Here is a 16,733-nt window from a genome sequence, read left to right on the forward strand (position 1 = left end):
TCTAATAATCCACGTAGCTAATCGTGTATTTGTGAACGGATTAGTTTAATCATCACTGGTTTTTTATTGTATTTACAGTAAAAGTTTATTTCTCGAGCGCGATTTCAATTGACGAATGCATTGCGTTTTACATTATATAAGGGACTAGCGGGAAGTACCCGGCGTTGCCCGGGTGAAAAAGACACACACACACATCGGCTTACACACACACACATATGGACTCAAACGCACACACATATACATCGACGTATCCACACATCGACTTACCCACACACACATCGACTTACACATCAACTCACACACACATCGACTCGCACACATCGCCTTACAAAGACAAAGATCCCCCTATAGCCGTTACAGACTGTAGGGGCAAGTGCTGTTAGCGAGCACCTATGAAGGCTGGCACGGCACACGAGGGGGTGGGTGGCCAACACCACGCCCGGCTGCCTTTGTCTCCCTAGTGGCGATGTTTACACATCGCACCAGGTACTCATTTGAGGCTGAGTCGACTTAGGGGAGGCCCAGGACCGGTTCAGATAATCGTCACTGGTGTAGGCCGTGAGCGGGAATCGAACCCGGGTCGCCAGGTTCGTAGCGCAGCGTAGCACTAACCGCTACACTACCGCTCCCCACTAATCCCGTGCAGAGCCCCCGGCCTCGCCTGGATAGCCCAGCCGGCCGAGGTGGCACCTTGGCAGGCCGGGGCTGGGCCGCACACCCCTCCCCCCCCCCCGCCTTAGAGTAATAGTACGTAAGCGCTATAATATTAGTATCTAGCGACCCTATTGTAGTAATTGCACACATTGGGGTGGGGGAGGACATCACACTTAAAAGAATGTCGCTCAGTGTTGTTTTTTTGTTGGATTTTTAACACGAATTAGAATTCCCCCCCTTGCCGTCACAGAACGCGTGCGCGTTGCTAGGGGCAACCACGTCTTGGCTTTGTCGCGCATGCGCAGTCGCGTGCTTTTGTGCGCGCTCAGCGGCATAAGGAAATAAATAAAACTACTTTAAAGTTGACAGATGCAAAATCGTAATAGCGCTGGCTCACCATGGGGCTTATCGCGTGGTATGCGGCTACTTTTTTTTTACGTAAACCCCACGGTTCGCGAGCCAAATCCTTTACAAGTTTCGTCCACACACAGACAGACACAAACAGACACACAGACACAAAAAATACGTTTATAGGTAAGATGCCGTCATGGAATATTAGTCATTGCACTGCCCTTGCAATCCAGGTCACCGGTTCGATCTCCCAGCATGGCAGGTGACACAATGGATAGGTTTCTAAAATATGCCCACTTTTGTCCACCTACCAGTCCAGTATAACTGGCTGCACTGCAGTTAATCCATCAGCAGGGCATGTGTGGTGGGGTAAAGTGTGAGTACTCCCACCCCTTTCAAGATGTCTGGCTAGTACAGAGGAGTAGGCCAAAGACACTCTAGAGGAGCTCTCTCTCACGGAGGTACTTACGCCAGGAGTGGCACAAGCAAGTGAATGTAGGGCTGTATCTTTACCGTTTTACATTTTATGTTGTATGTGAATGGTTTATGAAACTGTGCAGCCATTATTGATTTTACATGCACCACAATGGCAAAACCAGTCATCGCTTTGTGAATGAAATTGTGTCAACAGCTCACGCAAGCGTGGAGAGGGTGCATCATTCCATGCCTCATGTTAACCACGCACCATCGGTCGATATGCAACTGCTGTTGGAACGATTCACTGCCATTGGCGATTCGATGATGCGTTGTTCGAATGGAGGAACCACTGGTGGCTGTAAACATTTCGTGAATGCATTACATAAAACACATTATCAACATCAGCCACTGTCAATCCACTGCTGAATGAAGGCCTCCCCAAGCGTGCCACCATCCCACATGACCCTGCGGTGTAATAATCCACTCGGCACCTGCACACGAGCTGATGTAATTGCTCCATCTCCGAGATGAAAGTCCTCTAGGACGCGCGACATCCCTTGGCTGCCACTCCGTCATTGTTCTTGACCCAACGGCCATCGTCCCTTTTAGCCACGACTGCCCAAGCCTCAGTCGCTTATCTTCACAGTTTGAACGCATCAAAAATATAATGCACAGGAATTGAAAAACATTGATTCTCACGCACAATTCAGTACAAGCATTATGAGCTCAACAATTCATATTAATGGATGAATTGCTAAATCAGCAAAAAGCCTCTATTCCACAATTTTTGTCATTTTCCTTGGGTCTTTCGATAAAGTCACGTAGATAGGTTCAAATTAAAAAAAACTACGACGTTTTGATCACAACACAAGCGATCGTCATCAGGAGGAAAGCTGCTGAATGCAGACTGTTTTTATAGGGTGTAGTAGTCCTAGGGTCATAAACGAAGTGGGCAGGGCTAGTGATGTTAATGTGAGAAATTAGCGTGTTAATGTTAGATCGGAAAGCGGCGTCCGCGACGAGTTGCGCGGGTGGCTATGTTACTATGAGAGATTAGCATGTTAATATGAAAGATTAGCATGTTAATATGAGAGATTAGCATGTTAATGACAGATCGCAGAGCAGCAACGTATCATTTCTTTTCATTACAGAGCAATATGAAGCTCTGAACTTTAAGCCCTTTTGACACTGGGAAAGAAAAATATACCCTGGTCAGCACTTACACTCGTGAACTTTTATTACGATTTTTAAATACAGGGAAGCGCTTGGTAGTTTTTTCACTTTCATGAAGGCCTACTTGCTCTCCGTTCCTTGTTTTCGTCTTAAATGCTTTAATTTGACAAAACAGGCGAGGGAATTTTTATTTGGCAGCTGCTATTCCCCAAGCTATCGTGTTCGATCGTCAAAAGTTTATTTTGGAAATCATGAGAATGGATACATAGACAGTCTGCACTCTCTGCCAGCAGTGAGCACACTCATTGTTGCAATTAGTAAGACTTAATCATTTGATTTCACATGGATTAGTGTGATACGTCCGATGAGGTTAACTACCCAACCAAGGACTTGGATAGTCTCCACTTTCTCAGGGTCACACTGAGCAGGGTTAAGTTGGGTCTATGGAGATCATAATCCATTTTTATCCAAACTTGGCCCGCTCTTGGCTAATCTATTTGCACCAGTTACACTATCGTAGTTGCAGCTTGGTAACGAACGCCTCTGTGTCCTTTATACTTAAGTTGTCATTTAGGTTGTCATTGGATATAAATGGAAATGTAATCGATTGCTCCTGCTCTGGCCACTAGTAATCATTAATATTCATGTCCCCATTTTCTTTGTGTTCTCATGACAATATACAGTCCCTCCAGAAAAACGCGGAGTTTTTTGGTGATTGTTGCGGGCAAAAATCGTTGATTATGCGGCACGTTTTCTTAAAAATGCGATGGAATATGCGGGATATTTATGCAATTTTATGCGATTAAATTGCGGGAACTTGCAAAAATTGCGGGAACTTGCAAAAATTGCGGGAACTTGCAAAAACTGCGGTTTGATGAAAAAGAGAAAAAAAAGTGATTCCCCCAACACCCTATTCACTAGGCTACTACTTTAATGTAAAGAGTCATTTCTTATTACTTCCTATGATAAGCAAGCATACTACATCACAGAAAGTGCTGGGAATATTTAAGTTATCATCTTGTTTTATTTCAGACCTTAACAAACAGATGGCTCAAACTTACAAAACATTGAGTCGAACAAGTTCTGTAGCTTTACAAAATGAATATGCTACAACTTCTGTAAAAATGAATAAATAAAATATTAAAAAATAAAATGTGTGCTTCCTGTTTTACAGAGGTAGCTATACAAAACAGACATCTTCTGTTAAAATAAGTGTTTTCAGTGCACAGTAACGTAAGCAATACAGTAACAGTACAGTCTTACAGTAATGTAAATTTACATACTACTAACAAAAAAGTGCAGTCTTACAACTGTAAAGTTGCATAAACTCTTCATCATGGTTTCATTGGCATCGCGGGGTTTGCAGCTTTTCAATGATGTCGCGTAATGAGTGACGTCACATCATAACGTTCCCATGGCAACAGGGGAAATGGCTGTGCTTGTGTGAAGTAAACGCAACATTTTTCAACTTTCTGCTAAGATATATGTGACTTTTTGCAACGAAAATGCGGGGATTATGAAATCATGCAAGCCCGCATATTTTGCGGGCGGAAATCTGCAATTTATGCGGCGAAAGTGCGGCGTATTTGAAAAAACGCGCCCCCCGCATAAATATGCGGACTTTGGCTGATTTTGCGTGGAATCTTGCGATCGCATAATCGCGTTTTTCTGGAGGGACTGAATATATCATCGGTCCAATTCTTTCATACGTAAATTAAGATAGCGTTTCCATGGTTTTAACTGCCCCGATTGTTTTATTTCTGCAGTAGAATTATCTGATAAACTGATCAGGACCATTTTATCATTAGCTCTTCACATGCAAATGCTTTCTGCATCGTCTCTGGTTTCCACTGCTGCACATAAATATTAGTTACAAAAAATGGAAGAGTGGAATAGTGGTCGATTGGTTAGCGCGCTGTGCTACAAACCCAGAAACCCGTGTTTGATTCCCGATCACGGCTAATATCAGTGGCAGCAATATCACAACTGTTCATGGCCTAACCCCCACCACGTACTCTTTGTAATAACCCACCGTTACGAGCGTGATGAAGAATGGTAAGAAACAACCCATGACCAACATGGTGTGGGAGGCCTTAATCCATTGGTGGATTTCGCATGTCTGAAATGTATTGTTTTTGTTACATAAAATAAATGTAAATAGATAGCACTTCCGATTAGCATGGTTTGGCTACGTAAGGTGCAAAACAAGTTTTACATACATAGCAGACATCAATATGTTGTGCAAAATATAAGTACCAGAATAATGAAAGCACATGATGCGCCTGTGTGCATGCGTATGAATATGTACACTTCTATGCATGCGTGGCTTCTCACTGCGACCAGACCCCTGTTAATTGCAGTGTCATCATGTTTCACATTTGACCCCATGCCATTTCCACGTCAAATTGCCCAAGTCAGCTTGTTCCATCATCAGCCTGCACTTTACCGTTTTGTCAGAATCTTAATTTTCCTTCAACGTAGATACGTAGAACTTAAAAGAGCATCCCTTCATTACATTGCAGGAACACGTCGCGTCAGCCACTGAACTCCATCAACCTCCTGGCGGTGGTTCCCTGGATAATTTGTCTTAATCCTATGCCCAAAGCAACAAGCATCAGGAAATAAACCAGAAACGCCTCGCCCTTTTTACAAAAGCGCTCTCGTCACAGTGCCATTGATGAAATGCACTCCTCACTCGCAGCGGAAGCATAACCACCCACGAGCCCAGCCATGCTGCACTGCTGTTCCTATAGGTAGTATAGGGTATTTGAGATAGGGTTAGGCTTCATTATCGACTTAAATAAACGCAACTAATTAACAGACAAGCAACCAACTGATATAAATGTGATTTACATTTACACAAAAATAGTCAAATCTTGGCTTGTAACTAGAACAAATTATAAAATAACAAAAATCCTATATTTTGCCACCCAAATATTATATTTAGTGCTAAAAACTTCTAATTATGTGATTTCTATCAACATTGAATCAAGTAATTTGCTTCCCGTAGAGATTGACACGAAACCCACGAGAGGAGGCAAAGTTTTTTACTCGTGACTCACACCGTGTCTGTACGTGCACACGTACAACTGTAATTTCAAAGCACTACTGGATGAGAGCCACACCACAACATGCACGTTTTGGTGGGAGGAGTCATTTCACCATACTTGACCACGCTGGTCAGTGCAGGTTGGTGAAGATGGACAGCATGGATGTTGGAACGCGGCAAAGCACAATGGGTTTTGCTGCACTGCCCTCTGCTGACGACGTAGGTCCACAGCAACAGGCTATGTTGTGGTCGCCCAACCCAGCGCTATCCAAGGTCGATCCTGCCGAGCTCCCAAGATCTCATGAGATCTGGCACATTCCAGGTGATTTGCTCATAGGCAGTGTAAATATGAATACATATAAACATGCAATGATTCAAAAAAGGGCGTGCATCTTGTTTGCATGGTACGTATGTTGAACTTGTTTCGCACCGTGCTAATCGGAAGTGCCAGGAGAAGGACAACAACCTAAACACAAACATCAGAGTACACGTGAGCAACACGTCGTTGTCGTAATCTCAATGCCCGGCTAATGATGGCACAACGGCCCTGTTTTGTTCTGTGCTCAGGTCAGAGGAACCGTGGCAAGACGGAGGAGAGCAGCTGCTGCGTGATCCTTTAATCGCACCTCGTGGAAATGAAACAAAACCAGCCATCAGCTCTGCTGGCCGCTTCCCATAAATCACCTCCCCATCTCTCCCTCGGGAGTACATGAGGCTGTGATTTTTAGGGATGTGGAGTGCAGTGGGGAGCTGGGGTGGGGGTGCTGCAGTTATTGGGGGGGTGAGCGTGTGGGGGTGCAGTGGGATAGGGACAGGTGTTGTAGGGTAAAGCTCGTTTACCTTTTCAATTCAGAGTTGTAATTTACGATGAAGATAGCCGGGGGGGGGGGGAGGGGGGGCAGCAGACCGCCCAGTCCCGTTTAGTCCCACGCGATGTCAGAGGTATACGGTAATGTGAACAAGGTCACTTTTCTCATGCTCTTCTTATTTAAACGGATTGCTCCAACGGCGTTTGGAGGAAAGAAGAAGAATAACCGGAGCTGTGGCAGGTGGTTGGCTTGAGGGGGACGTGTGTGGAAGAGCAGGCATTGTGGGTGCCCCGAGGCATTGCCCATTGTGCTGCTTTTCTCCATCCCATAATAAAGCCAGTGTGGTGTTATTAAAGCAGTTAGGTTTGCGCCTGTGTGTATTTGATTGAGTCCTATTGAAGCTTATCTCCATTAAAACCTAACTCGCTACAATCACCTGCCAGAAATAGAATAACTTTAGACGATTGTTGCATTTCACTGTCGTAGAGGAGTGTACACTGGGATTTGCAAATCATGTTCTGTACTTAGCTAGCCGCTGGTGCAAGACCAGAGAAAATCTCACCGCATTTACCATTAACACACTTGGCCTGACTGTGACAGAAAAATGTGGCCTCAGAACCAAGGATTTGGAGCACTGCTTTTGTGGAACGTGGACCAGAGTTCTGACCACATCTCATCGTGAGATGTGATGATTGTAAGTGACCCTCGTGAGGGGAGAGAGAGATCTGAAAAAGCCATTGCCAAAAATGTTATCTATATATTTTTCTGATGTTTGGGCAGTGTTAAATGATGGCTGTGATGATTTGTTTTTTTGGCCTGAGCTTATAAACTACTGCCAATGCAGTTCTATGTTTAACTTAACATAATATGAGAGTATTTTCACCTGTATATTCCAAGATATCGATTTTAACTGAAACCATATTCAGAAACAGATCCGATGATGGTTGGAGTGCATTGTACAGCATTGCCTAAAATGGGCAAAGATCTTGTTTTCTCATATAGACCAGAGGGACAATTGCTGGCGGTGAGCATCCAGCAAGGCCAACAGGGTGGTGTGGCCGACACACCATGCATGCGTCTCCTTAATGCTGATGTTCACAAACCATAGCAGGTGCCTGTTTAAGGCTGAGTCAACCTGGGGAAGGCCCAGGGCAGCCTCGGATATTCCTGCCTAGAAATCAAACCCAGGTCACCTCGAAAATATATTATAACACATACACACAAACAACCATCTCTTATACAAGAGAGACTGAGGGGCAAGTAGCTTATAATGAGCACCTATTATAAACAACACGACACACAACAGTGGTGGGGCTGGCTCCATATTTGCCCGGCCATATTTTCTTTGTGTTCCCACTACCAATGCCACATCATCATTGTGGTAAATGGGCTGTTGTGCATCTGTGCGCAGATGTGCACTCACCTGAGTGGAGAGCACGAGTAAAAGTGAATAATGGACAAATTATACAGTTGAGATGAAAGCAAAATACTAGTTTGGGACGTCATACACTCGAATATACTTTTGCCAATGCCACACGCCCGCATGGAGTTATAAGTTCATCACCTGTCCTTTTGAACCCTCTGCTTGGCACTGATTCAAGGCACAATGGGGTATCATTGCCACCATTAGTTATCAATATCTCACAGAGCACCTAAACGTGCATTAACCTTTAACACCCACGATTAATTAATCTTTACGCTTTCGCCCAAGGGATGGAAATTGGATCTGCGTGGTTGTTTCCCTTAAATCTGTAATCAATAGATAGTAATTATAGACGCAATATAACAATGTACTATTATTTTACTAATTTATTTGGAAATCATTAAAAGATGACACAACCCAAAACATAAACAGTGATTGGTTTGTACCTAAGCTGCATGTTAAGAGTTTAAATATTCAATCACGTTCAAATAATTCAAGTCATAACTACATGACTTTCATAAACCGCATCATAGCGTCCACTAGTGAAGTCACAGCCACAAGCCCGAGTCGCCCCGTGGCATCAGCTACAAGACAGCATTCGGCAGAAGTAAATTTAGTGATTTGATAGTCTCTTCAATGGTCACCAATGATTGTGCAAAAACATCCATCACATTACATTTAGTTTCCCACTTAATTTGGATTAAATTCCAACTCCGAGAAAGTATTAACGTATTATTTTGGTCTTTCGGTAAAGTCGCGTAGATAGATTCAAAGAAAATAACAAAAAACTACGACGTTTCGATCGCAACACAAGCGGTCGTCATCCTGTGTTGCGATCGAAACGTCTTCTTTGAACCTATCTACGTGACTTTACCGAAAGACCCAAATCATATAAATTCCTGCAGTATCGGACGCTTTAAGTCAAGATTTAATGTATTAACGGTTTGACTGTCATGTGGCAAACATTGCCACCCTCTACTGTGGACCAGAGGTCACTTGAAAGAATCTCTTGAGGTAGCTCTGTAATATTCACTTATGTGGGCCGTTCTCTAACCCGACAGGATGCACTGCTCTATGGGACACTAGAATGGTTATTTTTGTTTCCCGATTTGATAACGAGATCACGATCGGGGTGACACTGGGGCAAAGCAACACACTCAAGAAACATGCTGGAAGGTGGAAGTTGCTCTTTGTTAGCCGGTACTGCCCAGCAGCAGGGGAGGGGACTTTAAAAACTGTCAAGGTAGTACCCAGTACACTTAACTTGTGTTGCAGTGGATATTGCTCTTAAATAGCACCACCTCATTCTTTGTGTTCCTCTGAGAATGGCAAGATTTTAATGAGGTGGAGATGCTTTTAGTCAAACTAAGCAGGCTATTGACTTAAATCAAGACTCTTAACAATGGGACATGTAATTTCGGGCGATTGCATTTTTCAAACACGCAGTTTATGATTATAGAATATCCCCTTGTGTTGTGTTAAAGGATATCCATTTATCACCGAGATCCAATTGACCACGCCCTTCACCCGCACGCGCAGCGGGCAGCAACATCTTACACCTTGCTACTGCCATTTTATGAATGTTCAAAGCAAGGAGGTATTCATGGTTGTTCAGTGACATTCTGTTTAGCCTAATCTGCAGTGATTTCACTCTGAAGTCTTTTGCTAAAAGACAAAGTCAAGGCTGCACTGGCGAACGTGTGTTCAGCCTACAAAGGGAAAGTCTGCCGTGCACTCTCTGCATCACCCCGCTGCATCGGAGTTCAATCGAGCTTTCACTTATTTTCATTGGTCCAGAATCAAATATCATTGGCACAGATAGTCAGCTCATTTGTAAGTGACTCCACATCCGCTCTGGAGCCCATGTCTTTATTTTTCAACAGACCATGTGACGCAAAGCCTGTGAGAATGCCGAATAGCGAGTATTCATTGGCGGGTTGGTTTGTTTTTGGAGCAGTAAAGACTTTCGATAGCGTCATTTAGTGATGCGTGTATTCCAAGACTTTCGCTATCATTTTCATCCTGATAACAAATCCGTTTAGCTGGATTTTTAAAACCAAAATTGCACCTTGTTATGCATTTTTCATTCACAAATATAGAAAAGGGTTTTCACCGAGAAGAAACACCAGATTGTGTCTTTGTATGCCTGCAGCCCTCAGCTGTCTACACAAATTGCTACTGTTGACAATAGGCATTAAGTCCCCTTGATAGGAAACATCCATCAACATAACGCGACCCACCGTGGTCAAATTTTCTGTTGGACAGATGGTGGTTTTTAACAAAGCCGGGCAGCGGGAATTCTCACAAGGCACATTCATTCATGAGCGGTGTATGTGCAGAGGTTGATTAAAGCGCTGTTCCGTATAAAAGGCCGTTTTGTGATTTAACTGTGCCACGTATGTTGGAGTGGGGTCCCAGCGGCACAACATCGCTTTATTTTGCGTTGCCACGTAAAGCGGTGCGTACAAGTCCCTCGTGACGTGGCTGTGGAGGGATTGTTTCAGTACAGCTCAGGCAATGGGAATACTGATCCCTTTAAATCCATCTCCACCCTTACCCTTCATCTCCCGCCACCACCATCGCCCAAACGCCGTCATTGAAACAGGTAATCTTCGTCCATCGGCAGGTTTATTTCAATCAGCCAAATCGATGACGTGGGAACACCAGGGGCTCCGTTTGCGCGGCACGGCCAAAACCCATTTCAGCAAAGGCCAATGCATTTGTCTGGAGATCGCTAAAGCCCCTGTGACGCACCGGGAGAGTCTGATAGAGTTAATTTCAGCATTGATGGCAAGCCAGTTAAATGTGCATTAGCTCTCTAAGACACACTTGCCCGAGGGACTTTGAATGTCTCGGTAGAGGAAGGTTTATCAGCTTTTGAGTCCGAGGTACCCGAATAACCCCAGGATACACCTTACGCCCATTATCTGTAAGCCTAGGCATGACCTTGATGTGGCTTTAAGGATCTGAGTGTGGGCTTCAGAAGGACATTTTAAAAATGGGTTTGTATGTTTATTTCTAGTTTAATACATAGGCTTTCGCGACCAATATTATTAATGAGGTTATTTGTGGGTTAGATCGCGTAAATAATTGGCTGTATCGGGTGGTGTCAGGTTTTAACGACATTTATATTTATGCGATCTAATCCCAAAAACCTCATGTTTATTTTAATTCCCCTAAATATAATTTTGAAGAGATGTCCATCAGTGTTTGGGTAATTGTTCCCATCTTGTAACCTGAACAGTATCACTTTTGCCCCAAATGTTTTCAGCACGCAAATCATTGTGGCGATTGTGTATAAGGGGTAACCCCGTACCCAATCATGCCACAAAAACCCCGTGTGAGCATGTTTGTGTGTACGTGTGGTGCGCGCGTATATATGCAAGTATACACAAACAGTCCATATATATTGACGTATACTGTAGATGGGATATTTAAGTGTCCAAGTAGGTTTACATACTGTACATTCACTATAAACGTACATTGTGTTTGCGTATGAGTAGTGGATAAAACAGTTGAAACAAGATAAGTCGTAATCCAATTATAGTTGGTATCAATTTAAGCCGAATCCTAATAGATTTGTTTAAAGTTGCTAGATTGTAAAATAAACTAAATGATGTAAATTTGTAATTTTCCATTCTCAAAAGTTTTTGACTACCTGTGTATACATCACCATATATTATACCATATTTGCTTTTAGCTAAATCATGAATTTAAGATTGAGTGTGTGTTACAAGGTCTGTTAAAGTTTTAATGTGTGATTCTTGAAACATTTTTATCGTATGAACTGAGGTGAACCAGTGTCTATATTACGAAGCCAGAATATGTATTTCACTGTAGACTTACTATATTTCTAGAATATTGTGTGTGTCGCTCAGAGAAAGATCTTTGAGATGTTAGAACTTGAATGGAAATTTGAAATTCAGTTCCAAATATTCTTGTTGTATCCCTTGTTTTAAAAAATATGTAGAGAATAAACACATAACAGAGAAGTTGCATAAAATTGTTGTGACTTTTGGAAAAAAATTATATCCTCCACACATGTAGACATTTTTATCTCACATGGCTAGGACACAAGTAAACCATGGATGTTTAATTTGACCGCTCGCAGGGTACAAAAAGAATGCCGTTTGGTTTTTAAATAGTAATTTATTTGTGTAGCTAGTGCCATGGTGAGCATGCATGCAGGCAATGATGTTTATTGTTAGTAGTTCTCAAATCCATGGATGTTGTGGCCTGCAGTGTATATTATGCATTACCCTTTGGTAGTGTTACAGAACACCAAAAGCTTCTATTAGAGGCGCATTAAATAACAACTAGATACTCTATACTGGGAACTTGACCATAAGTTTGTAATCTAAATCCCTTTATAAGTTAATCACGGATAACTATTAAAGGAGGACATTTTCTTGTGCATGCATGCTGTTTAGCCATTCCAGTATTGGAGTTCCTAGTTTGCAAAACGCCCACAAAAATGACAATGTGATTCCACTCCCAAAACTTTTTGTAAATAAAAAAAATCTATCCACAGGAAAACATGGGTCCCCATATTGTAATAAGCCCGCTCTACATATTGGCTCCCGGGGACACAAGGCAGCATTGAATATTGATGATCGTCCTGGACCAAGGATTTCTAATGAGGACAGTCTATATTTGTGCTCCGCTGCTGCTTGAAGGGACGGCCACACTTTTGTCTCCGAGTGGGTGGTCTGGTCTAACGGATAGTCATACTAAATCTTGACTTAAAGCTTTCGTGACAGCAGGAATTCATATTCTTGGGTCTTTCGGTAAAGTCACGTAGATAAGTTCAAAGAAAAAAAGAACAAAAAACTACGACGTTTCAATTGCATCACTGGCTATCAACAAAGATTCGTTCATGAAGCCATCCATATTCATTGACACAGACACAATTTCAACCGAGAAGATGGGTACATTCTGAGCAATCATTGGAAGGACGTTGTTAACCAGTTTAAGTCATAACTGGCTGTGATATTTCCATCCTACCTTCCAAAGTTAGTAGTTATTTTCAACTCTCTGGTTTTGCTCATTTTCCTCGATGTGGCGGTGGCTCTGTGATCTTACATTAGCATGCTAATCTCTCACAATACAATGGCCACCTCTGCAGCTTCGTCGTCGTGGAGGTAGCTCTCCAATCTTACATTTACATGCAAAATTCTCACTTTCACATCACTAGCCCTGCCCACTTCGCTTATGACTCTTGGGCTACACCCATTTCAAACCCTTAAAACATCCTGCCTCAGCAGCTTTCCCGCTATTTTTTCTCCTGATGACGATTGCTTATGTTGCGATCGAAACATTGTAGATTTTTTTGTTATTTTATTTGAAAGAATATGATAGTCATACTTTCAGCGCTCTTTTTAGTTGGTGGTCTAGACAAGGCTGAGAGCATTTCACAATGTAGTGGTCATATGAGATGCACGCAAGGCATAATGAATCATTCCTTTCTGCTGTCTTTGAGAACTTTTGCGTGTTATATCTTGCACGTGACTATACAGAGGGGGTACTTTGTTTTTTGTTTCACAAGATGAATTTGTATCCCGAGCCCAGTTGATGGAGTTCACATATGTATTGGTATTGCACCTTGTAGGGGACTCATGTGTATGGAACAACCACAAATGGGTTCCAAACGTGAAGCGTCAGCCCAATGCCAGTTGGTGCCATCTTTGTCATGACCATCCTTGACTAGAATACCTCAACTGTCATGCATAAACAAACCTATTCTAAATGTACCGTAGATGTGGCTCTAGGCTGCCTCCCATGAGGGCACATTTTAATGCTTGTAACTTGTGCCGTCCAAAATACATGGAATGCGCAACACCTTTCATTAAACTTTAGTTGTTGCCTACCGGTAATAACCTATGCTCAGTTTAAATGTAATTTTTTAAAAAATATATTAATGTACGCGTATGTTTTTGATTTGTTTTGCTTTTATACAGTACACGAGTACACTTAACACCTGTATCGTTTGTCATTGACAAATGTAAGATAGTAGTTTATTAACAAACTTAATGGCACACAATTGGCTTGTTTTGACGTGTATTTAATTACGTTGCTTATTTATGTGCCGGAATTGCTTTTTGGTTGGCAGAAATTCAAGGAAATGAATACCTCCTGGGTGGACCGTCGTTAAACGCTCTCTATATAAAACTTAACAGCCTGGAGGAGATTGTCAATAGCAAATTACCACACATCTTGTTCGGAAAATAATAGCGGTGTCGGAAAATGTGTTGCATGTGTAAATGTAAATCAGCACTGTTACCATCATGGCTTTGTCCTGCCACAATGCAGTGAGAAAGTGATTTGCTAAATTAGAAAGATTTGCTTGGGCAGAGCACAGCAGTGCTGACCAGGTCTCAGGAGGACAACTTTTGGCCACCGTTGAATTCTCTGCAGCTGAACCCGTGAGTGCAGAAGCGTAACTGTCCACCAAATTTTCTATATTGCACCCAACTAATCTTCTGTATGGCAATGCTGCCATACACACTCGCTGCATGTGAATGCTGGCAATTAATTAGTTATGTTATGTTCATAATGAAAATGTACACGTCTAGGGCTATAAAAAAAAAACAATTAAATTGTCATACTCTAGCATAATGTCATTAATTGAAAGTTCCATTGCTGTGTACTATATTATAATGACATTGATGTTAAATGTGATGTTAGATTCTGTGACTACTGAAAAATAAATGTCAGTCTGACACTTCTTTGACACCTTCATATAGCGATTATACGTATCAGCTGTTATGAGAGCCCTGAACAGAAGCGCTTTAAAGGGACTAAATCACTCTTGTGACGATATGGAAAGGAACCACTTTGCGCATAGTTATGTTGCACAAAAGTAATAGAGCTTGCCTTCACAGTGCAACATTGTTATTCACTTTGACGATTTATAAAGATTGACTCAATGTATAGAGTGATCCATATATAGATACTCCACTGGTTTAACAAAAACAAATTTCAACAGCTGATTGAATATTGGGAAGGCGAGTGCTTCCATGTTTTGCAGACGAGTGTTAAGAGATTTCATGTCTATTGAGATTGGTGGGAATCGTGCAGAGGCTTTGTTTTTTTATATTTTCATTTTTGTGGTGTTTCTAAAAATGGATTACTCTATTTTCAAAGTGATAAGCAATATGTATTGTAAGCTCTAAATCCGTTGTACAGCACACCGGACTCGGCAGTTGAAATGGGAAACTTTAACAAATCGTCCCACCTCAGTCCATCTAGCAGTCGTTTCATCAGCAGGATGCGTGTGGTAGGGTAAAGTATTGGTACTGCCACCTGGAAAAATAGGCAAAGATATCCTCTAGAGTGGAGCTCTCCTTAGCTGTGTTCTAGTGGATACCTTTCTGCCAGCAGCGATGTTAGGAAACAATTGTGGGGCTGCACCTTCCCGTTGTTCCTATTTCGCCACGTTCTCGTCATTGGGTGGCGCTCATTGGGTGGCGCTCTCTGCACGACCGCTTTAATAGTTATCCGTGATCATCAATTGCAGCCAATCAGGCAGTGCTCATTTTACAACGCCAGTGATGGACAGAATCTATATATGCATACATAGTGTGTATACTTGCTGTATATTTTTTGTAATTTCTTGTTACGTTTTTTCAAACATGTATATGAGAAAGTACATATAGGCTTATAAACTTGGTTAAGTGTTGACCCCTAGTGTAGCCAACATAAATAGCGTGATTGTCGTGCAAAATCGGGAAGCTTTGTAAATAGATTAATATAAAATATCTTAAATGTGTTGTTGAACTTCTTTATTTATCAAAGCAGGCAGAATGCTTGATGTGTTGTAATGTCTGAATAAATACAAATTGACAGTATTGTTGTCACTTGTTGCGTCAACTGTATAATTATACCTAGAACCATAGAATATTAATTCCTGCAGTCACGAAAGTTAAGTCAAAATTTAACCGCCTCTATGGGGAGGGTTTCCACATAACCATAATATATTTTAACAAACTCCGAGACAAGAAAGCTCATCTGATCAAGTCACTCACATTTCTGAAGACATGCCACGACTCTAAGGTAATACCGATCTCATTTACACTGACCTCTGCTGTTGTCACATCTTCCAATGCCAAACGAATTTTGTTCAGGGCTGGCTTAGACCTGATCGCAGAGAGAATTAGACTACTCCGTACTGAACTAGATCATGTCGACAAGACACTCTTGAAATCACACTTAACATTGATGGAAAAAAATGTCTACATCTGATTGGGAACATGTAGATAACATGACTGCTTCATCAGCCACGTCAATGTCAGCTAAATGTAAAGATAACCTGATTTCCAAGTTCAACCTCCTTTTCAAGAATAAACCAGATCCACACGTTGACAAGGTTGTTATTAATCTGAGTAATAGCCCTATTTCTGATGGTCTAAAGTCGGTTTTAGCTAAAGGGTTCAACTTTGCAGTCACCCCCAAACACATACCAGTGGATGACATCATTGCCCAGGTCGATGTAGCTCTTAAGGGTTTGGGACACATCGTTGCAGACGTGACAAGGTCTTAAATCGCTGCAACCCTCAAAAGCGCTAAGATACCAGTCAGCAACATCAGTAAGGAGGAGCGCTTTGAGTAATTTCAATTAAAAAAAGAGGGAAGAAATCGTCATCCTCAGCCGACAAGGGCAATACCACGGTCATCATGGACAAAAACGCGTACAATAAAATTCAGGACCTACTTAATGATGGTAGCTACACAAAAAATAAAGAGATCCCACCAACTGCCTCGTTACAAAAACGAACAGTAACATCACTGATTCAGCTTCATTCATTATGAACAGACCAAACGGTTTTCCTTAAAACCTTCTGCTGCTAGACCACCCAGA

The 16,733-nt window shown here is 42.1% G+C and overlaps 1 protein-coding gene across 1 annotated transcript in view; it reads left to right on the top strand.

Moving 5' to 3' along the window:
• Window positions 1-15,723, top strand: part of LOC144724161 (ubiquitin-like protein 3) — a 145,145-nt gene extending 129,422 nt beyond the window's left edge. Inside the window, exon 5 of the mRNA XM_078603083.1 lies at window positions 6,212-15,723. Within this exon, the coding sequence (XP_078459209.1) occupies window positions 6,212-6,264 (53 nt within the window). The 3' untranslated portion in view covers window positions 6,265-15,723. The remainder of the gene's footprint in view (window positions 1-6,211) is intronic.
• The last annotated feature ends 1,010 nt before the right edge of the window (window positions 15,724-16,733 follow it).

Source organism: Lampetra planeri, chromosome 19, assembly GCF_965212315.1.
Source record: "Lampetra planeri chromosome 19, kcLamPlan1.2.h2, whole genome shotgun sequence".
Taxonomy (NCBI): domain Eukaryota; kingdom Metazoa; phylum Chordata; class Hyperoartia; order Petromyzontiformes; family Petromyzontidae; genus Lampetra; species Lampetra planeri.